Below are 23,189 nucleotides of genomic sequence, written 5' to 3'. Positions count from 1 at the left end.
AAATATTTTTAAAACATGGTTCAAATGGACGAGTAAAAATTATTATGGGTGAAATGGACACCAAAAAAATAGCAAAGATGAAACTGGATTCATCCTGACTTAAACTTAAAAAATAGCAAGGATGAAACTGGATGCATCCTGATGTAAATTAAAAATAAAAAGAAGTATTTGAAAATGGGTAAGATGAAATTGTTTACATCCTGACTATTTTTAAAATTTTGTCCATTTAAACAGTATCAAAATCTAGATATCATTTTCACCCAGAAATTGTTGATTTTGGTCTTTTTAACCAATTCTGTGTTGTACAAACGCCTTTTCACTTTCGTACCTATATATCACACTCGATATCATTGTGTTCACATTCTTAAAAATTGAAACTTATTTGATTGTGTCATGTATTCTCATGCCAAAACTGGTGGCCAATGATACTGATAAACTCATAGATACAAAATTGATTTGGAATGCTACTGTACCTCCTAAGGTCTCATTTCTCATTTGGTCTACTCTTTCGAATGCCGCACCAACCTTAGGTAACTTATCTCGAAGAGGTATGCGAGTGAGGTCTCTGCAATGCGTCTTGTGTAGAGCCAACGACCAAACAATCCATCATGTGCTACTTCACTGTGCATTCTCATATAAGGTGTGGTCATATTTTCTTGGATATTGTAAAGTTGGCTTCGCGATGAATGAGACAACGGAAGGCTGCATAAGTCATGGAAAAAGAAATTTCGGAACGCAATTCATAACTTCATATGGAACAACCTTCCTTCTGCGATATGGTGGGCTCTATGGATCGAAAGAAATAGAAGGACTTTTCACAACAAGGATTACGAACCAACTGATGTAATCATAGTTGTTAAATCACTTTTGTTTCAATGGGGACTCCCCTCTCAAGCTTTTAATGGTTTGTATTTTGATGATTTGGTACATAATTGGGAAGCAAAGATTTATACGTAACTTTGCTCCCAGCTAGGTTCTTTTAGCACTGTCAGTCTCTTCGATGACGGAGTGTTTTCCTGTATGTTCCGTTTGTGCCTCCTTGGCACTTTGAATCAATTTTAACTTTTATCAAAAAAACAAGTATTATCATGCCAAAAACTTAATCCATCTAAAAACTTGATATGGTCGTGTCTCTAGATATATGTTAGAATAGCTTCATAGGATTTCAAAATTAATCATGTGATATATGATTCAGAGTTTAACTACGGGAGGACCTTCTAATACTCTCACGTGGAGAGCATTACTGATAGGATCATGTTTTTTGTGTTTTTGAGTAGAAAGGTTAATATATTGATAAAAGAAAACAGAAAACATACAGAAATAGAAAAGCACTTAACAGTGCAAACAAGAGCCGAAGTCTAAGCTCTAAAAACAAAGCCTAAGCTCAAACAATAGCAAAGAAAGCAGCAATACCACGACATTGAGAAAAAAAAAACTATTTCTTCTTAGCAGATTTCCTTTGGCCCCTTCCAAGCTGTTCATTGCTAGGATGACCTTTCCATCCTAATTTCTCCATTTCCCTTCCCTGCCTAGTTTTTTGATATTTCTCATTTAACTCACCAAAGATTTTACTTTTCTCCTCTTCCGAACACCCACCGGATGCTCCTAAAAGACCAGCAAACTTGCAAATATTCTCCACTTGTTGAGCACTAGTCATTGGTATTATTTGAGGAATATCATCAAGAGATTTAACCTTTTGTACTCCCATCTCTTCATCTGATTTCTCAATGTCTTCATTATTATCTTCAAAGTCTTCTCTAGCTGCAGCTCTTTCATGAGAAGGGGATGAGATTCTTTCCAAATTCTCAAAATCTACGGCTTCCGAGTCGGACGCTAAGATGTTGAAAGGATTCAAACAGAAAGTTTCCACTTCTTTATGAGCATCTCCTTTTTTTCTATTGTTCTTCTTCTTTCTAGTGGATGCAGTCCATTGGACCTCTATTGGTTGATCCACCTGTAGTTGCAGGAAATCCTACACTATACCCCTCATATAATCATTATTAATCAACTCATTTTTAGGTTTACACTCTTAATTTTATTGATCAATCTTTGAATGTTCTTATAAGAAAAGATAAAGAAATCAAGAATGACCTCTTCTCTAGACTTTCTCTATCCTATTTGCTTGTTTCTTACTCAAAAAAGATCTCTTCCCTTTCTTTACAACTTGAACGACTATTTATAGAGAAATACATAGTGGATGACAGCTAATCTGTCCTTTATTTTCGGGTATGATCTGTGACATTCTCGCAACCTTACAAATATTAATTTCGCAAGCTCTATAATTTTCGCAGGACTATCACATCTTTCTCATGATCTTAGCTGACATCATTTATTATATTCTTCCTGAAATTGTTCTGCGATGTTGTTGTATTGTGTTGTTGATAATTTCGCTGAAATATTGTCGTTGCGAGATTCTGATCCTACATCTTGCCTCTTCTCATATCTTTTCTGCGAAGTAGAGAATGATGTGAGAAATGCCGCAGCTGTTCTCCTCTTCATATTCTGCATTTATCACACGTATTGTTTCTTCCATCTATTTCTTGACACATATTTTGTAACCGTTGCTTTTTAACCGCTTATATTTTACGTATTAATCGTGTTTATTTTCTCGAGGAGAAATTCCCTCTATATATATTCCTTCTCACTCTCTTTTTCTTTCTTTTTATTTTCTCTGCAACTTCATCGTTCTTCTGCAAATTCCATTATTGCAACTTTTCTTCTTTCTTCTTCAATCTTTTTAAGTTCTTCTTCATCTTCATACTATTTCTTCTGCAGATCTTCATCGTTCGTAATTTTCTTCGAAACAATCTCCCTGCTATTGTTTTCCATGGATTCATCAAGGTTGGTTTTCTTTTTTCTTCTTTATGGGTTTTGCTGAAATTGATCTTGTTTATTGCCTTATTTGATGTTGTTTATGTGATTCCCATACTCTTGTTATTTCAGCAAAAGCGCCTCCAACACTAGATTTACATTTCAGAACCCTAACATTCCCAAATCGCAGCATAAGGTTGTTGCGCATAAAAGAAAGTCTGTGAATGAGAAGGTAGTAAGAAACACTATCCTTTTCTAATAACAATATTATTGCCTCTGTTTCTTATCTGGATTGTAATTCGCAGGGTGATAAAGATGTCAATAAACCTCTCAAGAAATCTCGCCACCTTAAAACTGTTCTGACTTCTGTTCCCTTCCATTTACTCATCTCTTCCAAATCTCCTGCGACATCTTCGCAAGATAAACCTTTATCTCCAATTCGCGAAAAAGCTGCGTCAGACTTCATTTCTCCAGCTGACCTTTCAATGATTGAAACCCCCTTTGTTGATCCTTCTGTGTATGAAACCTCTTCTCTTCCCATTGAGAATGTTTCTCAACCTTCTATCACTACCAGTTCTCTACATAAGTCTCTTCCTCTTTCGAAAGAAACCGTGGAAGGGATAGATATTGCCTTCAAAGTTTTATCTGAAGTCCTGGATGATGTCAAGAAGTCTTATATTGATCCTATCAAGCCTAATGTTTGCGAAATTCTGAGCAAGCATTTAGGTTCTGACAGAGCTGCTTCGCAGACAGCTTTGGAAAAAGAATGTAATGCTCTTCGTCTCGAAAATCAAAAGCTTCAGAATGTTTTGCTGGATCGTGACAATCTTCGCAAGAAGAATGATGAATTGAGAGGTATGATTTTCTTATCTGTGTCTTTAATTTTCCTTTTTAATGGTTTTATCCCTCCCATATTTAATTATCCTTGAAATCTCTCTTTCGCATGTTAAGTTTTAAACCAGAAACGAATAATGGAGAGATATCAATTTGAATCTGTTGTTGAAGAAGCCCGTGTTGATAAAGAAATCTTGATGGATCAATATAACCAATTAGATAACCTCTATTCATATTCTCTTGATCATATAAATAATCTTACCAATGAAAATACCCAATTAGTTCAAGACAAGATTTATTAAGTAATGTAAGTATCTCCTTTCTTATTCTTTAACTAAAGCTAATTTAGGGATGGAAACTTTATCAGATGAGAATAAAACCTTATCTCAAGAGAAGCGAACTTATTTAAACAAGATGGCGATATCTTCGCAACAACTTAGTATTCTTCAAAAGTATGTGATGACCAAGAGCAATCTCTTCGCTCTTTGAGAAATGAACTTAAAGAAGTAACAGAGTCATCTATCGCTGAAAGAGATACACTCATTCAAGGTAGAATAGCTTTAAGTGTAAAGGCGAATCACTTAAAGAACAATATTCCAAATTAGAAGAATCTTATTCTTCTCTTGCGAAGAAAAATGCCTTTCTTATTTCTAAAGAGAAAAATCTTCAGTCTCGACTTAAAGGTTTAGTTGGAGATAAATTTGATGACGCAATGGACCGTTGGGAGAATAGTTGTCTGTCCTTGATTCAACACCTTATTTCGCAAAAGGAAGGTAGTCATAATAGTTTGACTGCCTTAATTATCTTTTCTTTGTCATATCTTTCTGATTCTTCATCTTAATGAAATTTTGTATTCTATCTTTCGCAGAGTCTGAGAAGAATCTTCATTCTTCCATTTCTGTTTTGGAGGCTAAATATGCCAAAATTCGCAAAGAAAATGCATTGCTCGTCTCTGCCCTTACTGGTTCTCGCGACCGAGAGAGAAAGAACTTGATTATCTTGCTTATTTTAAGGATATTCAAGATAGGAATCATCAGAGAGCACTTCTTCGTCAAGTTCATCTCCGGGCTGAAGTCCTTGTAAATGACATTTTATTGTCCAAATCTCTTCCTCCTACATCAATTGAACCTTTAGAAGTAGATGATGATGAAGTTCCTCGTCCTGCTGATAGTGATTATGATTACGAAAGCGGTGCAGAGGATAATTTCTTGGAAGATGAAGAAGAAATTCCTTCTAAAGAAGCATCTGCTGGTGTTAATCAAAATGAGAAAGAAATTTCTCCTGAAGAAGTAATTGCTGGCGATAATCAAGATGCTAGTCAAGGCGAAGATCAAACCGAAATGAAGGAGAGGCTTGCGATAATGAGAATATTGGCGAAGAATTTTGTTATATCTGCTACTAAATTAATACTGAAGCTTGAGCTTCTTATCTAGCTTTGTCTTCTTGAACTGTCTTATTTTTATCACTTTTGCGAGTTACATTTTCAACCAACTTTGGAATCAACTTTTCCTTTTAATATTTTGTTGATGAAAGATAATGCTTCTTGTGTATTGATTCCCATACTTGCCTCTCATTATCTTTCTTGCAAAAAATAATCTGTTACGAATACTTATAAATATTTTGTTTTATCATGTGGTCTTATTTTTCCTTCCTAATTAAAGGTCTTATTATGCCACCTCTTGTCATTGCGACAAAATCGCAGGACGTCCTTGCACTTTCATGCAAAAACCCATTGATCTTGCCTTAACTTTTTCTTTTGTATTATGGCCTCTTCAGGAATGTTGCGACAATATGACAGGCCTAAATATTCTTGCGAAAATAAACCCCATGACATTGCCGTCTTGCGACGAAATCGCAGGACGTCTTCGCACTTTCATGCGAAAACCCATTGATCTCGTCTTATCTTTTTCTTTTGTATTATTGCCTCTTCAGGATTGTTGCACAAATATGACAAGCCTTAATATCTTGCGAATAAAAGCCTCATGACATTTGCGTCTTAAGACACTTATCAGCTCCCTAATGGAGGGTGCCGCCCTTATCTTCCCCCTGGTTGCCCCTTCAAGGAGGCGTACTTCTACCATACAAGGTTAGCTCCTCCCATCCAGTCTTAACAACAACCAGTTGTTTTCGCAGCCTCTTATCCCTTTTACCTATAGGGTTTATGGTTACGAGACTGCACCCTAAGTGGGGTTTTCTTCGGGCCGAGTGCAGTATAAGCCAAGACTTGTCAAGAATGGCAAGGTACGCTTCAAACGTCCCTGGCACTCTTGACTCAACCGTGTACCTCGGCGCCTTGATCAGATCTGCACTCCTTGGGAGAGTCCTTATTACCTTAGTCGCCCAACCCAAGTCATATGCTTAAGCTGAGAATCCAAGGTGCCTCTCCCGGATGGGCTTTATTGACCCCAAATCTCCATGACTCAGGTTCCGGTGGCGGTGTAGCCTTTCCCTGAGCCATGCAACAGGTACCCCCTAATATGACGTACTTTAGGTCTTACATTTGCCTCTTGCGAAATTTTATTCGCGAACTAGGGTGTACGCCATAAAGGTTCGCCCCTTTCTTTTATGTCATTGTTCTGTGATTATCTCTGCGAAAATTTCGCACATCATGATCTTGTTTTGATATGAGTAATCTTGCAATTATTCTTTCAGAATCCATAACTTCTCAAAGCTTCTTACGGATAATATTTTTAAGTACAACCTGTTCCATGGTCTGTCTAATCTATGACCAACATCTTTCCTTCTGGATCCATTAATCTATAAGCTCCTGTTCCAACTATCTCCTTAATGATGTAAGGTCCATCCCATTTTTTCGCTAATTTTCCACCATTTTCTCGCTGATATATGGTGTTTCTCGCAGAACTAAATCTCCTGGTTGAAATTCGCGTATTTTGACACGTTTATTATATTCTCGGGCTAATCTTCGCTGATAATTCTCCATATGTTGTAAATTTTTCTCTTCTTTCTTCTAATTCATCAAGTTTATTTAAAATCAAGCCCGCACTAAGATTTTTCTCCCAAGCTTCTCTTTTTGTTGTCGGAATAACAACTTCTGTTGGTAACACCGCTTCAACTCCGTATGTTAAACAAAAAGGTGACATTCCAGTAGCTTCTCTTCTAGTTGTATTATAAGCCCATACTGCATTATGTACTTGTTCGCACCATGCTCTGTGATGTCCTTCCAATTTCTTCAATATATCTGCAATTGTTTTGTTTGTTGCTTCTACCCATTAGCTTGTGGATACAAAGGAGTAGACTTTCCACATTTTATCTTGAATGCATTAAGTAGCATTTCTATATTCCGTCCTTAAAATTGTTTCCCATTATCAGATACCAACTGTGCAGGAATTCTGAATCTGCAAATGATATTTTCGAATATGAATGTAAAGATATCTTTGTCGCGAATATGCTGTACTGCCTTCACTTCTGTCCATTTTTTGAAATAATCTGTTGCGACTATTAAATATCTTCTTTGTCCAGAACCTGGTAAAAATGGTCCCACAATATCTAAGCCCCACTTTCCAAAAGGCCACACACTGGTTGAAGATGATAGTGGTGCTCCAGGTGTATGTATTTTCTTTCCATGTCGCTGACAATCTTTGCAACGTCTTGATATTCGTTTTGCATCTTCGTGCATGTATTGCCAGTAATAACCTTGCATTTTTGCTCTATGTGCCAAAGATCTTCCTCCGCTATGATTGCCAGCATCCCCACTATGTAACATTTTTAGCACTTTTTCTCCTTCCTCTCGTGTCAAACATCTGAGTGATGGTCCATTAAAGGATTTTTGGTATAGCAACCCATCTCTTAATTCATAATTTGTTTCACGGATTTTTAACTTGTGTGTTTCCAATCTATTTCTTGGTGTTTCTCCTTTCGCCAAATATGCATGAAGTTCCATTCTCCAGTCTGCGATATTGTTCATTTGTTCTTCTTCTTCATTGTCTATTATCATCACATCCACGTCTTCTTCTTCTTTATTGATTGATGGTGACAGAAGTGTTTGTATTTTTATGCATCTCGCAGTTGGATCTGTCATCATGCTTGAGATGAAAGCAAAAGCGTCTGCGAGTCTGTTATCCTTTCTTGAAATGTTCCTCCATTTTATTTTTGGGATTTTCGCTAACAATTCTTCAACCAGCTTCTTGTATTTCTTCAAGGATGGTTCATTTGTAGTATACTCTCCCTTTATTTGGCGAATAACTAGCTGCGAATCACTAGTGATCCTGGCATTTTCTAGTTTCATTTCTATTGTGAATTTTAAGGCATGTCTTACAGCTTCATATTCTGTTTCATTATTAGTGGATGCAAATTCCAATCTGAATGAAAAAGCCATCTTTATTCCTTCTGGCGAAATTAAAACAATTCCAACTCCATTTCCTTATCCATTTGATGATCCATCTACCAATATCTCCCATCTATTTGGTCCTGTTAATAAATCTTTTGGATCTCCGTGTTCTTCTTTTACATCCATCATTTCTTCTACTGCTTCATCTTCTTCTAAAGGAAATTCTGCCAAGAAATCTGCAACAACTTGTGATTTTGGTGAAAACAAAATTTCATATTTAATATCAAAGTGGCCTACTTGTGCATTTCATCTCTCCACTCTTCCTGATCTTTTAGAATTCTTCATCACTGATTCAATTGGTACTTTTGTTAATACCTTTATCTTGTGCGCTTGAAAGTATATGCGGAGCTTAAATGATGCATAAACTAATGCTAAGATTAACTTCTCAATCTTTGAGTAATTCTTCTCAGCGGTATTAAAAGTTTTGCTAATGTAATAGATGGGTTTCTCCACTCCTGCGTCTACTCGCAATAACATAGCACTTAATGCATGCGACATCGTCGCAAGATAGATCAATAATTCTTCTCCTGATTCTGCTTTTTGTAAAATAGTTGTATGCATAAGATGTTCTTTGATCCCTTGAAAAGCTTTTTCACATTCATCAGTCCATTTAAATTTCGCACCCTTCTTGAGTATATCGAAAAAATATTTGCATTTGTCTGATGATCGCGAAATGAATCTCCCCAGCGAAGCTAGAAGCCCATTCAACTTCTGTACATCTTTTATTGTTGCTGGTGTTGGCATGTCACGAACTGCTTGCACTTTTTCTGGATCAACCTGTATTCCTTCCTTTGGTACAATGTAGCCTAAAATTTTTCCCGGTGCAACTCCAATAGTACACTTCTCAGGATTCAATTTAATGTTATACTGCCGCATTTGTTCAAAAATCTCCCTTAGGTCTTGTACATGGTCTTTAGCTTCTATACTCTTTACTAATATGTCATCCACGTACTAACATGTCATCCACGTATACTTCTAATGTTTTGTGTATCCATTTGGCGAACACCTTCTCTACCATTCTTTGGTATGCCGCTCCCGCATTTCGCAAACCAAATGGCATTTTCGTGTAACAATATAAACCTATAGGGGCAAAGAAAGCAGTATGTTCTTGATCTTCTTCAGCGAGAGGGATTTGGTTATACCCTTTGTACCCATCTAAAGACGATACTCTATCGTTTCCCGCTGCGGATTCCACCATTTGAGGAATATCTGGTAACAGAAAACTATCTTTGGGGCAAGCTTTGTTTAAATCAGTGAAATCTATGCAAATTCTGATTCCTTTGTTTTTCTTTGGGACAATGACCATATTCGCTATCCATTCTGGGTATTTAGCTTCTCTTATGATTCCCACATCAAGCATTTTCTGTAGTTCTTCTTCTATTTGGGAATGGTAAGTTGTTGCAATTTTTCTTATTCTCTGTTTAAATGGTCTCACATTTTTGTTAATCTCTAACTTGTGGCATGCAATTGATGGATCTATTCCCGGTATCTCATCCATGCTTCCTGCGAAAACATCTTTATATTCTCGCAACAAGTTAACAGTTCTTTCTTCTTCTTCCACATCCATTTTGGTTCCAATTCTCAATATTAGAGGTTCCTCTATAGTCCCAACGTTTATTTCTTTTGTTGGTTCTGCGGCAGTGTAACTGGGTTTAGGTTCTCCCATTGGTGTTGGTTCTTTTATTGTTTTCATAGGTCCTTCTCCTTCTTCCGAGATTTCGTTGGGTATTCCTTTGCCTTCTTTTTCCCTTATCATATATACTCTAAATTCTTCTTCTTTCTTTGCTTCCTTTGCCAACTTTCTGCGAAATTGTTTCTTTTTTGCTTGTCCTTCATAATGCTTTACTTCAATTTGATGACATAATTTCGCATTGTCAACATCTCCTCTGATTTCACCTATTCCATTTGGTGTGGGGAATTTAATACATTGATGCAACGTTGATACCGCAGCTTTTATCGCATGTATCCATGGTCTTCCTAATAACATATTTTATGGCGATTCCATATCCACCACGCACAGCGTTATATGTTTTTCGATTTCCAAGTGGAATTCGTACCACTATCTCTCCTTTAGGTTTTGTTGTGGATTTTCCAAAACCGTGAACAAAATATGTTGAACCGGACATTTCTTCATCTTTAAATCCCATTCCCCGGAATGCGTGATAAAATATTCTATCCACTGAACTTCCTGTATCGATTAAAGTTCTGTTCAATATCCATTCTCCTGTGGATTTTGTCGTTGTCTCCTTCTCTTTTCGCGTAATAGGCACTGTGATAACCAATGGAGATGTGTGGTTCAAATTTTCTTTTGGTATTTCCGCCGCCATGAATGTCATTTTTTGCTTTTCCCAATCTTTCAAGAGTGATGTCTTTTCTACCGCCATAACCTTCCTTCCTTCAAAATTCCGTTTGTGTATTCTTCCTTTGATGTTATCATGGAATTCATTAACCATCGTTTTTGTTATCATATTACACTCCAATCTTTTGTCATCTTCATTAATTCTATTTATCTTTCTTTTAACTGGTTCACTGATTTATTTAATCACTTTCTTGATTTGAATATTCTCAACAACAATCTTCAACTTTCGATCTTCAATCTCCATGTTTCTAGCGCCATTATGTAGTTGCAGGAAATCCTACACTACGCCCCTCATATAATTTTATTATTAATCAACTCATTTTTAGGTTTACACTCTTAATTTTATTGATCAATCTTTGAATGTTCTTACAAGAAAAGATAAAGAAATCAAGAATGACCTCTGCTCTAGACTTTCTCTCTCCTATTTGCTTGTTTCTTACTCAAAAAAGATCTCTCCACTTTCTTTACAACTTGAACGACTATTTATAGAGAAATACATAGTGGATGACAGCTAATCTGTCCTTTATTTTCGGATATGATATGCGACATTTTCGCAACCTTACAAATATTAATTTCGCAAGCTCTATAATTTTCGCAGGACTATCACATCTTTCTCGTGATCTTAGCTGACATCATTTATTATATTCTTCCTGAAATTTTTCTGCGACGCTGTTGTATTGTGTTGTTGATAATTTCGCTGAAATATTGTCGTTGCGAGATTCTGATCCTACACCACCATTTCTAAAACTCCTTCTTTTTCTATCACAATCTGATTTGAGTCGCTTTCTTTCGAAGCTTGGTTCTCCTCCTGCTCAGTCTCCTGTTGATTTTCAACTGCAATCTCTACTTCAGGAATTGAGGATAAAGAGGTAGTTCTATCAATCAAATTACTAGTTCCTGCCATTGACGAAGAGTTGCTAATCTTGGGAATCCACTTAGTCTTAACTTTTTGTACAGTATAAGAGTTGCACCTAGCAGTAGAGTGAGCAAAACTCCTGCAATGAGAGCAAGAAGTAGGTTTCCATGGATATTCTGCCCTTACTTTAAATTTCTCATTCTCAATTTGGAATGGAAGCTCTTCCGGAAATGAGCAGTTTACATCAATTTCAACACAAATTCTAGCATAATCCATTCTAATTTTCATATCAGTAGGAGTATCTGTCATTATCGGTTTCCCAACATAACTAGCACTCCTAGAAAACCCAGTAGCATTCCAAAGATGAAGAGGTACATCCCAAAGTATCATTCAAACAGGAACAATTTTGATGGAGCCTATTTGTTGTTCACTGAATGGTGACCATAGAAGAATAAGAAAAAGCTTATTTGCAAGGTGAACAGACCCTAAATCTAGTACCATCTTTCTATCCTCTTCAAGAGTGAATTTAAACAAGAAAGCTTCTTCTCCATAGACAGTCATGGAGACTTATCCCTTAATGTTCCACTGATTTTTCAGTCTTTCCTTCACAAAGGAAAGGCAAGTTTCTTACCAACGAAATATTCAACAACATAATTTTCACACAAATCAATATGGGGTTGGAGTTCACCTGATGAGAAAAAAGGAATAATTTCTCCAGCAGGGTTCTTAGGTTCTTCAAAAGCAAGCTTAGTTGATGAAGACCCGCTAACACGATCCTTGAAAAAAGATGTAAAATTGATTTTGGATCTTGAAATTTCAGGATTAGAATTCCCACCAATTTCAGAAGATGAGTTTGATAATCTTGGAAATTCTTCATACCCAATATTGAAACCATTACCAGTTGCTGATTTATAAGATTCTCCTCTCTGATTTACGCTTATTGCAGGGATTGATGGAGATTTTGTGCCTCCAGTCATGTTGAAGATGAAGAAAATTTTGCCCTAAAAAATTTCCCCAAAAATCGCTTGCCACGTCATCAGAGAGTTATTATGGTTTACTTTGACTGTACTGATAGAATCATGTTACTGGTAGTATTTGCGTCACCATATTCAGAGTCCGTCGTCAAGCCAATTTCACCATCTTGTTCCATCTTACTCTTATTCAATGGATACAAGTGAATTGTACGATATCAGTCCACTAAGTACAAGTGAATAGTGAAAAAGATTTTTCATCACATCATTTTCTGATTATGCCAAAAAAGAAAAATGAAACGACTGATTCTTATTTTTCTTTTTGATTAAACTGAACCGGCCGCTGCAAGATTGGTTTTATAAGACATTAGTATGATTTTTGTTTAAGATACTTATCAAAATAAGAGATTACGTATTCTGTTTAAAAATTAGAAGGATACACCATGAATTTGAAAAGTAACTATAGGTAAGTTAAAACTCAGATGACATCATATCTTAGTAATCCAACGGTGTTTGAGGTGGGCGTTCAAAAAATGCTTGCTCAATTTTTTTTCCTTTCAAAACACAATGAAAAAAAACTTCATTGGACCCAGTAAGACCCATGCCCCTATCCGAACCCAGGCAGTTGGATTGGCTCCACTGCCGGACCCAACACCACTAAATCCAATATACAGCTAATTAATCTATTACAAATATTTACGGTGGCGAGGATTGAACTCCTGACTTCCTCCTTACTGGAGAATCCCACTGAGCTATATGCTCTTGTACCCTTAATCAAACTAATTTAATTCAAATAATTATAAACCGTGTTTGGATTATATTCCAACAACTTCTCTTAACTCAAACACCGTTGTGACATATCATTGTCTTCATAATTGAACCATCCATCATCATCATAAATCAGAAACATCTCGGATTTGGTTTCCGTTATCATCATCATAATCATCGTCGTCAGGATCATTGTTAGCATCATCTTTAGCATATCAGCATTCAACATCATTTCAACTTTCCTAACATATTATGCAAATTAAATATTTGCACTTTCATATATATTTTTTTCTTTCCAAACAGGATATCAAACACCTGCATGACAGAAAAATAAAACCAATTCTTTTGAGCAAAATTTTAGAGCACCTCTACATATTTTGAAGACAAAAAAATTTCTTCATAACAATTTTCCATTATCAAATTCATTTTTTTCTTCATGTTCATCATAATAACTTTTCTTCTTCACTCATAAACTAAACAAACATGAAATACATCAAAACTATTTTTTCTTTAACTTTCTCAATTCACCTCTCTGCCCCAGCTCTCATGTGGGAACTAGTGATCCTCAAGAAGGATTGAGGATAGAGTTGTAATTTAAAGAAGAAATACTGATTTTTAGGCAGTATTCTTAGATAAGGAAATATACCTAGAAAGAGAATATTTCCTAGACAAGGTAATATTTCTAGATAAGGAAATATATACTTAGACAAGGAATATTCCTAGACTAAGAATATTCCTAGAAAGGGAAATATACCTAGACAAGGAATTCTTTCTAGAAAGGGAATTATTCCTAGATAAGGAAATATACCTGGAAAAGGTATTATTCTTAGATAAGGAGATAGATTCCTAGAAAGGTTTAGGAAACCGTTAAAGCTATAAATAGAGATGTTTAGCTTATAACTAAGATATCTAGAGAGTGAAGTTTGACACCTAGAAAAGGAGGCTGAACACACATACCTAGAGATAAGTTTGTGAGGCAATATTAATTACCTAAAGAAATTGTGAGCGTAACAAGGAGAGAACTGTGATAGTTTTCTTGTTCATAATCTAGAGAAGATATATTTCTGAACTGGTTTCTATTGTGTTCTGTTTTCTAGTTTTCGTCTATTATTATTCTGAATTCCGCCTCTATAATAATAGTCACCAAGGTACATAGACCAATACGTATCAAGTTGGTATCAGAGCAAAGTTCGTTTATTTTAGGGAAGATTCCAGTGGTTTATGGTCTTCACTATATCTCTCTACAAACAACTTGGTGAGTTACTCGAAAAGAAGAATACGTTAAAAGGACAAGAAAACCAAGGTTGACAAAATCTGACGATGAGTCTTAGACTGATGAACCAAAAACTACCGACGAGAAGGTGGTTATGTTAGAAAAAGATATGAAGACGATTCAAACTACCCTGGATGAGTTGGTTGCTTGTATTTGTTCCAATACACCAAATCTGAAACTTACGAAAAAGAAATCTCCATCTTGGGGTTCGGAAGAAGAGGATGAGGAGGAAGAAGAAGAAAGCAAGGAGGAAGAAGAAGATGAGATTCATAAAGGAACAAAAGAAAAAAAACCTCGTGGTAAGTTTATGAATCATGGTAAGAATCTAAAAATTGATTTCCATGTTGATATTCCACTTTATGATGGAAGTGTCGATGTAGAGAAATTAGATGATTTGATAGAGCATCTAGAGACGTACTTTTCTTTCTTTGAATATGGTTCGGAGGAGAAGATATCTTTTGCGGCATTGAAGCTTTTAAAGCATGCTCTAATATGGTGGAAAGCTTATCAAAGGCAATACCTAAGTAAGGGAGCATTGTCATGGAAGGGATTCAAGGAAGTTGTGGGGAAACAATTTTATCCGGTTGGCTACCTTGAAGAGAGATGGTTCAAGTGGTACGACTTGAAGCAATCCTACAACCAAACCGTGAAAGAATATACTTCGGAGTTTCAGAATCAAGCTATGGTTTTGGATTTAGACTTGGAAGATTATGCTATCTATATGAAGTATATTTCCGGTCTTCATGAGTATATACGGAAGGAGTTAAAGATGTTTTCGGTGGATATTATCCCCGAAGAAAGCATAAAAGCTAATGCTATCGAAGGAAGGCTTAAAAAATCTGATGTTGAGGGAAACACCAAGGGGAAGTCTAGAGGTTTCTTCGCTAAAGGAGATGAAAGGAGCAAAGAGAATAGAAAGTCTAAAGACAATGAAGGTTTGACTGGCACTCATTGCAAACAAACAGGACCTGTTGTCGACAAGTGTTGGATGAAGTATCCTAATCTAAAACCAAAAGGGTTGCAGAATAAAGAAGCCAAGAAGGCAGCACTAGTCACACAAGCTCCAATAGAAGTCCAAGGACTAACGGAACCCAACTCAAAGATCTCTATTATGGCAGGAGCAAAAGAAGGACCTTTAAAAGATGACCTTAGGGAACGACTATTCACAGTTAAGATGCAGATTAAGACGACACTTATAGATGTTGTTATTGACCCGGGAAGTCAAAAGAATTTCCTTTCATATTCCTTGGTACAGAAGTTGGGTTTGAATACTTTCAAACATCCGAAACCCTATTCTTTAGGGTGGCTTCAAAAGGAAGGTGGGATACAGGTTGCAGAACCGTGCACGTTCAAGTTTGCTTTTGATGAGTCATACATTGACGAGGTTACATGCAACGTGGTTCAATTGGATGTTTGTCAAGTTGTACTTGGTAGTCCTTACTTGTGGGATCGAGATGCGGTATTACATAGGAGGGAGCAAAAGTATACCTTTACCAAAGATGGGAAAACTTTTGTAATACGAGCTATAGACTCTCTTCTTGAGTGAGCGAGCTTGATTACAGCCACTCGGGCAAAAAGATTGGTGAATGCTAGTACAAAGTTCATTATCCTTATCCGTTCTATTGACGAGAAGCCGAGTAGTGTATGTTTGGAAACTCAAACCAAACAACAAGAAGATAACCTAGGAAGGTTGAAGATGTCTGAACCACCATTACTAGATAATGACGGAGATGACAAGATAATCTTTCCACATGTGGAAGAATTGTGGTTTGATAGAGAAGAACCACTCGAATAAAATTGCATTACGGAGCGAAGAGACACTAAGACATGACAAGAAGATAAGGACGCTTTTCTAATTGGAAGTCGAAGTCAAGTTCCCATCAAGGAGAGATGGTTCAGCATGGAGAAAGGAACTCTCGGGTTCCCTAACCTCCAAATCTAACAACTTTCACAGGAGTTCAAGTTCTTGAGTGGGGGCGCATGATACATGTGTATCTTCCTCTCTCCGGGAACTAGTGATCCTCAAGAAGGATTGAGGATAGAATTGTAATTTAAGGAAGAAATACTGATTTTTGGGTAGTATTCTTAGATAAGGAAATATACCTAGAAAAGGAACATTTCTTAGACAAGGTAATATTTCTAGATAAGGAAATATATACTTAGACAAGGAATTATTCCTAGATTAAGAATATTCCTAGACAAGGTAATATTCCTAGAAAGGGAAATATACTTAGACAAGGAATTCTTTCTAGAAAAGGAATTATTCCTAAATAAAGAAATATACCTAAAAAAAGGTATTATTCTTAGATAAGGAAATAGATTCCTAGAAAGGTTTAGGAAACCGTTAAAGCTATAAATTGAGATGTTTAGCTTATAGCTAAGACATCTAGAGAGTGAAGTTTGACACCTAGAAAAGGAGGTTGAACACACATACCTAGAGATAAGTTTGTGAAGTAATATTAATTATTGTAAAAGCAAGCTTAGCAAATAGTTTAAGATTATTTACCTAGAGACACTAGTGGAAATTAGACATTCCGCGACCGCCAGAACACGTCATATAAACGAGTTAAACGACCTGTTCTAGGGTTCTCTGAATGGGTCGTTTATAAAGCGTTTTTTAATTTCACAACCCTTATTGCGTGGGTCTCTGAACAGAGACCGTTTCTTACAGTAACTAAATGCTGACCCGGATACACTGGTCGTAGATTTTAATTATAATATAAAAAAAATATAGATTTTGATCAGCTGAAATGTCTGAATGGCTGAATCTGAAATAATCTTACTGGTATTTAAGTCAAACAGTCAAGTCTAGTTAAGTCAAACTACAGTCAAGTCAAACTGAAATACAAATGCAACCTCAAATTTAACTGAAATTTAAAAGCAACTCAAATTTAACTGAAATTCAAGTGCAACTTCAAATTTAACTGAGAATTTTAACATTCATTCCATTGGGTGTAAAACTACACAAAAAAATGAAATACTGAGTTCAGAGAATACATGTCCAAGATTGCTATGTCATGACACAACCAACTGATAAAAAAAACAAAATGATAATTCAGCTTCTCCTACAACAATACTTCACAAATGATACCAAGCAGAGCATCAATGTGCTGTGTCCTTGGTTCACATGCGACTTCCTGCAAAGCAAATCAACAACACTACAATGACTTCGTTCAGTTCATAATACACAGTAGAAAAAAATAAGTTACTAGATATAGGTCATATAGACAACAGTGTGAGGTAATTTTACAGACATTCTAGCAATGGGTAGTATTTGGAAGAACATGTTTGAGGTAATTTGACACATTAAAACCTACATATAGGTCATGTAGACAACAATTGGCTCATTAATTGCAGGGATCAAACCATAATCATTTTCATTCTACCAGACTAATTAAGACCACAACTATAATTCACATCACTTGAACATCATATACAATCCAAGCAAAACTCATTGTTATATACAATCATAAACTCAGCTTACTTTCCAATCCACCAATAGTTGCAATCTCATTTCAATCGTCACCAACAATCTCAATTTCCCTGAACTACTACCACCAGATTCAATAACCTCATCATTAACAGTGCTAAAAACTCATTTCCTGCATTATTTGCATACATACAAATTCTATGTGATTCAATCATAATTCTAAACTACAACCATAACCATAACCTAATCTAGGTCACGTGTGAGGTAAATTTGAAAAATCAAACCTTAGTTGTAGGTGTATTCTAGCAGCGCACATCACATATGTAACTTAACTAATAATATTGGCTGGGGGGAAGATGTCTATATATACATGCAGTATTGGCCACAAACTACATGAAAGTTATCACACAACCATAACTACGATAGGAGAAGATTGCAACAAAACGGAAGATTCGGAGCAATCGAAGGCAGATACAGGGGAAAAAGAAGATACTTGCACAAGCTAAACTAGTAATCATAAGAAATTAAAAATCAGAATGCATCAGAGTGTTCATTAAAGATATCCAAGGTTATGCATAGAAAATTAGAAATCATCAACAACCTACAAGTTAGATATTGTGGAATATAAGAGGTGCAGATTATAGTACAAGATTCAGTATGCTATCTGACCTAAATAAGTACCTAATTGTCAAGGTTCTGACTATAAAATGCATTTAAGATGCATAGGAAAACTCACATGTGCGCAGGGGAGCTACATGATCTCCACCAGTTGAATAATAAGGTGCTGGGAAAGTTCATTCACGTACGTGTATCCCCATTTCTCGTGCCCTTGGAAAGATAACCAATTGTAGAAAATGAAATTAAAACGAAAGTAAACATAATTTACTGGAGGACCTTGAAATTTGAACCTCTATCTAAATCACAAGAAGTACTCACTTCTGATGTTGTTTGAGCACGATCCGAGTCACGGATTTATGGGCAGTCCTCTGTAGTTTTACTTAATCACATCCAGTACTCTATCCCCACGTCTCCATTACCATCCCCGATACTACTACAAATCACCACTACCACCATCTTTAGAATACCGCTCCATACTACAACGAATCACTAGCACCAACATTTCCATTACCTAGAAAGAACAATCAAAATAATTCACAAACCACCATCTTCATTACCTGCACGGAAAGAACAATCAAATCAGTATTAAAAGAAGACTTTGATGACCACACATAACGTAATACATTATTGAAAAAATTATAGCAAAACATAAGCCAAGATATTCTAAAATTATATACAGAACTTCTGCCAATTTTAAAAAAATTCTAAACCCAACATCAAAATCATTAATTAATAATACTACATGCAAACAGATCAAACCCATAACATTACTCAAATTACAATTCCACCTTCATCCACAAACGTATAACCTAAAATAATAATTTTCACCATTCCATTCACAAAACCCTCCCCATTGATTGAAGAATCAATTAATAAAATTGAATAAATTACCTCATCTTTTCATTAGATTGTTTCTGAAAGCAACACCTGCAAAGAAACATGACAAATATCAACCTGCATATAAAAATCTAGGGTTTCAAAATTCAAAAACAAATCTAGTCGAAGAGAGAAATAAAAACAATTATACTTGAATTTCAGATGCGGAAGTTGGAATAATCGAAATCGTTGTTTCGATCTTAATTAACTTCTGCACCAGCAAGATAATTTACTTTTTTTTTCTTCATGATATAACTTCCATCTGCAAAACACACACATCACACTAAAAACCATAAAATCTAATTGACCAAAAATAACGTTAAAAAAACCCATTCAATTAAAAGCCTTATTTCTATTAGAAGTTGGAAGAACATCTCCATTAGCACTACCTTGACTCAATCATAATCCCTTGAAGTTTTTATAAATTGAACTTCTAATGAATTTTACATCATCCTCATCAGGAAACCCCTAAATCCCAAATTGAAAAAAAACAAACGAACAGAATACAGATAAATCCCTAGATTGTAGCAAACTAACATCACGAAACATTGAAAAAATGTACGGAGAAATCTTCTAAATGACAGTTCTAAATCGATTGTAGCTGATTTAAACCCAAGAAGATTTCCCCTTACATTAATTTCTAAATCGAATTTTTTTTTCATACTGATTCAATTGAGAGGAATCTCGAAATTAAAAGTTTCAGAGTTTCACTAGTAATATCATTTAGTCATGGCGAGATTTTTTTCCTTGGATTAATCTTTGTTCCAGAAAGCTTGGGTTTTTAGTTGTTTGCAAACGAGAGAAGAAACAATGAAGAGAGAAACAAAGGTGAGAGGGATGGAAAGATATGAAGTGGGGTGAAGAGATAAGGTTTTTTCATCCACGTTCCCGCTCATTTCAGAATCTCAGATTGCTCAATCGTGGCCATACATAGTGTGGGCCCAAAAATCCTGACACAAAACTATCAGATCTACATCGCAGTCTAAGGGTCTCTGAATTGGAGGGCAGAATGGTAAATTTAATTAGTTATTCAGAGACGGCTACATAGGCTCTCGGATTTTTTTCGTGTTTTTACCATATCAGAGACCGCTATATTTGGTCCACGGTCTAACTACAGTCAATGAGGGTCTCGGATGTGGGTTATATAATACCCATTTTCCACTAGTGAGAGATTGTGAGCGTAACAAAGAGAGAATTGTAATAGTTTTCTTGTTCATAATCTAGAGAAGATATATTTCTTCGGAACTGGTTTCTAGTGTGTTATGTTTTCTATTTTTCGTCTATTATTATTCTGAATTCCTCCTCTATAATAACAGTCACCAAGGTACAGAGATCAATACGTATCACATATCCCCAAGATGACAGTCGATTTTGAGGCATATCCCCAATATCCCCATAAATAAACCGTCTCCAACTTTTTTGTTTTTTTTGATCGAAAAGGAAGATATATTAAAAGAAGAAGGATATACAAGCAATTCTACCAGAGGTAGATGAAGCAATGAAAAAAAAGGAAAAGTAACAGAGAATTACCAAAAAAATTGAGTGCCAATTAGACATTACAGTATTGGAAAAGTTTAGGTGAATTTTATGACCTGCCGCCGCTGACCAAGTTAGAACCATAGATTTGGCTTCACAGATGAGATCATCAACTATTATTCCTTTATTTCCATATCGTGGAAATGATTGCTGATGGGATCAATTTCTATATGTAGTTTCCATCTTCAGAAAATTGAGTTGTATGCCATGATTCTGCTAAAGCTAACATTGAACCCGGTAATACCCAAGTCCAACATGTAGAAGGTGTTAGGTTACACCAAATCTTGTATGCAATCTTACAATGCAGGAAAAGATGGTCTTGTGTCTCTTCTCCTCCACAACACAAATCACAATCATTATGTAGATTCATACCTTTCCGTTGAAGCAAATCTATAGTGTTCAGCTTACCATGAACCAAACACCACATTAGAAAACAGATTTTCGGAGGGATTGCCTGCTGCCATATGAAATGAGAGGGAAAGTTATTCACTCCATGTTCCGCCACCAACTGAGAGTACAGAGTTTTGACAGAAAACACACCGGAGGGATGTAATTTCCACCTCCTTGTATCTTCCATGCTATCACGAGTAGGGGGAACATCACCAATGGCAGTAATCAACACCGCATATTCTTGAGCTTCTGCATATGTAAGCACTCGCCTGAAGTTGAATTTCCAATTTCCTTCACTAGAAATCATATTAGCAACACACAAGTGTTTTTGTTTCTGGAAAGCTTGAATAAGTTAGGACATGTAACAGATATAGGTTGTTGCCTACACCAGCAATCATTCCATAAAGCAATGGTTGTACCAGAATGGAGGAATAATGTCGAGTGTTCACTTATGAAACCTGCAGACTCAACAATTGCCCTCCAGCAAGATACCCCATAGGATTGATTGACTTTTCCCGGAACCCATTTGGAGAACTCTTTCCCGTATTTTTCTTCTATAATTTTATACCAAAGCTTACTTTTTTCTACACCATATCACCAATACCATTTAGCCAACAAAGCTAAATTCATAATTTTGAGGTTGCAAACACCTAAGCCACCTCTTTCTTTCAGAGCACGAACTATGTCCCAATTAACTAAATGAGATGTTTTTGATCCATCATTGTATTCCCATAAAAAGTTCCGCATCTTTTTTTCAAGAATCGTTATGACTGAGATTGGGGCCTTAAACAGAGAAAAACAGTAGGTCGGAAGAGAGGATAAAATACACTTCAAAAGAGCTAACTTACCTCCCTTTGATAACGAAATACGCCTCCAAACTGAAAGTCGACCATCAAACTTCTCTATAATAGGATCCCAAATTCTTATGGAATTATATTTGGCACCTAGCGGCATTCCCAAATATATAAAAAGTAGGCAATCCACTAAACAACCTAATTCTTCAGCCCACATAGTTAATTCTGGAACTTCTCCCATGGAAATAAGTCTGGTTTTCAAAGTATTTACCTTTAGGCCAGCTATAAACTCAAAGCAATGCAATGCTGAAAACAGATTATGTAGCTCTTCTTTATTATAATGAAGAAGAGCAACATCAATGTAATCCAGAAAGAAAATTGTGTCATACGCATAATGAAGATGATTGACCACAATACTAGTAGGAGAAACAGAAAAGCCACTAAAAAGACCTTGATTAGCTGCTTTGTCCATAAATCTTGAAAAGCCTTCCATGGCAATGTTAAATAAAAGAGGAGAAACCGGAAAACCTTGTCTCACACCTCTTGTACTAGTGAAGTAGCCGAAAGGGGACCCATTGATGAGAACCGAAAAAGAAGAAGTTGAATAACAAAACCTTAGCCAATTGCACCACTTCCTACTAAACCCCATTTTCACAAGAACACACTCCAGATATCTCCAGTTGATTCTATCAAATGCCTTCTCAAGATCAATTTTGCAAACAATATCCGGATTCCCAGAACGAAGTCTTGAATCTACTAATTCATTGGCAATAAGAGTGCCATCAATGATTTTTCTGCCTTCAATATAAGCGCATTGCACTGGAGAAATCAGCTTATCCATAACAAGCTTATCCATAATATTCATTCTTTGTGAACCACTGACTTTAAGATTTAGCATTTTCATCCCCATTTCATTTTTTTAATGGTACTTTATTGTTTTCGGAACAATATTTACCTAGCTATGTACGGAGAAGAAACCACCATTGTCGTCGATCACTGCCTGATTGACATGTCTATATCTACGTGTTTAGATATATATTGTAGTGTTCAAGTATACTTGTTCCTGCAGCCTTTAATGGAACCGGGTTTGAAATTCAAGCAAACTAGTATCTTGCACGTGCGTTGCATGGGGTTAAGTTAATTGAAGTATTTTGTGTGCTAAAAATGTAGTGGTAACTGAAAGTTGTGTTCCAGATAATTGCCAACCTTCAGTAAGTATTTTGAAAGTACTAAGATAGTTCACAACTGACGCTAAGATACAACTACTTATAAACATTTACTTGATGTTCAATTTAAACTACTGCAAATAATTAATTTTCTCAAAA

At 36.0% G+C, this 23,189-nt stretch overlaps 2 protein-coding genes and 1 long non-coding RNA gene across 3 annotated transcripts; all 3 read right to left on the bottom strand.

The window, feature by feature from the left end:
- Window positions 1-1,435: 1,435 nt before the first annotated feature.
- On the bottom strand, window positions 1,436-11,598 carry LOC113352261 (formin-E-like). The gene is made up of 2 exons (XM_026596104.1): window positions 11,089-11,598; window positions 1,436-1,954 (listed from the first exon to the last, which is right to left on the bottom strand). Exons 1-2 carry the CDS (start codon window positions 11,596-11,598, stop codon window positions 1,436-1,438), a joined length of 1,029 nt encoding a protein of 342 aa, XP_026451889.1.
- A 7,066-nt stretch (window positions 11,599-18,664) lies between these two features.
- On the bottom strand, window positions 18,665-19,359 carry LOC113354129. Its single transcript, XR_003361684.1, has 3 exons — window positions 19,296-19,359; window positions 19,160-19,195; window positions 18,665-18,825 (listed from the first exon to the last, which is right to left on the bottom strand). It is a non-coding gene; the product is annotated as an uncharacterized LOC113354129 (long non-coding RNA).
- A 1,487-nt stretch (window positions 19,360-20,846) lies between these two features.
- On the bottom strand, window positions 20,847-21,377 carry LOC113352260. Its single transcript, XM_026596103.1, has one exon. It carries the CDS (start codon window positions 21,375-21,377, stop codon window positions 20,847-20,849), a length of 531 nt encoding a protein of 176 aa, XP_026451888.1.
- Window positions 21,378-23,189: the final 1,812 nt, after the last annotated feature.

Source organism: Papaver somniferum, chromosome 2, assembly GCF_003573695.1.
Source record: "Papaver somniferum cultivar HN1 chromosome 2, ASM357369v1, whole genome shotgun sequence".
In the NCBI taxonomy this organism is placed as follows: Eukaryota; Viridiplantae; Streptophyta; class Magnoliopsida; order Ranunculales; family Papaveraceae; genus Papaver; species Papaver somniferum.
Note: the sequence above shows the minus strand (reverse complement) of the source record. Positions and strands in the feature narration are given on the sequence as shown.

Bases quoted from the DNA above. Each gene is read 5' to 3' on its own strand.
- LOC113352261 (XM_026596104.1), bottom strand. From the start codon at position 11,598: ATGATACTTTGGGATGTACCTCTTCATCTTTGGAATGCTACTGGGTTT. The intron at 1,955-11,088 runs GTGGTGTAGGAT...CTGCAACTACAG, and splicing joins AAGAAGGAGTTTTAGAAATG to GTGGATCAACCAATAGAGGT.
- LOC113352260 (XM_026596103.1), bottom strand. From the start codon at position 21,377: ATGATTTCTAGTGAAGGAAATTGGAAATTCAACTTCAGGCGAGTGCTT.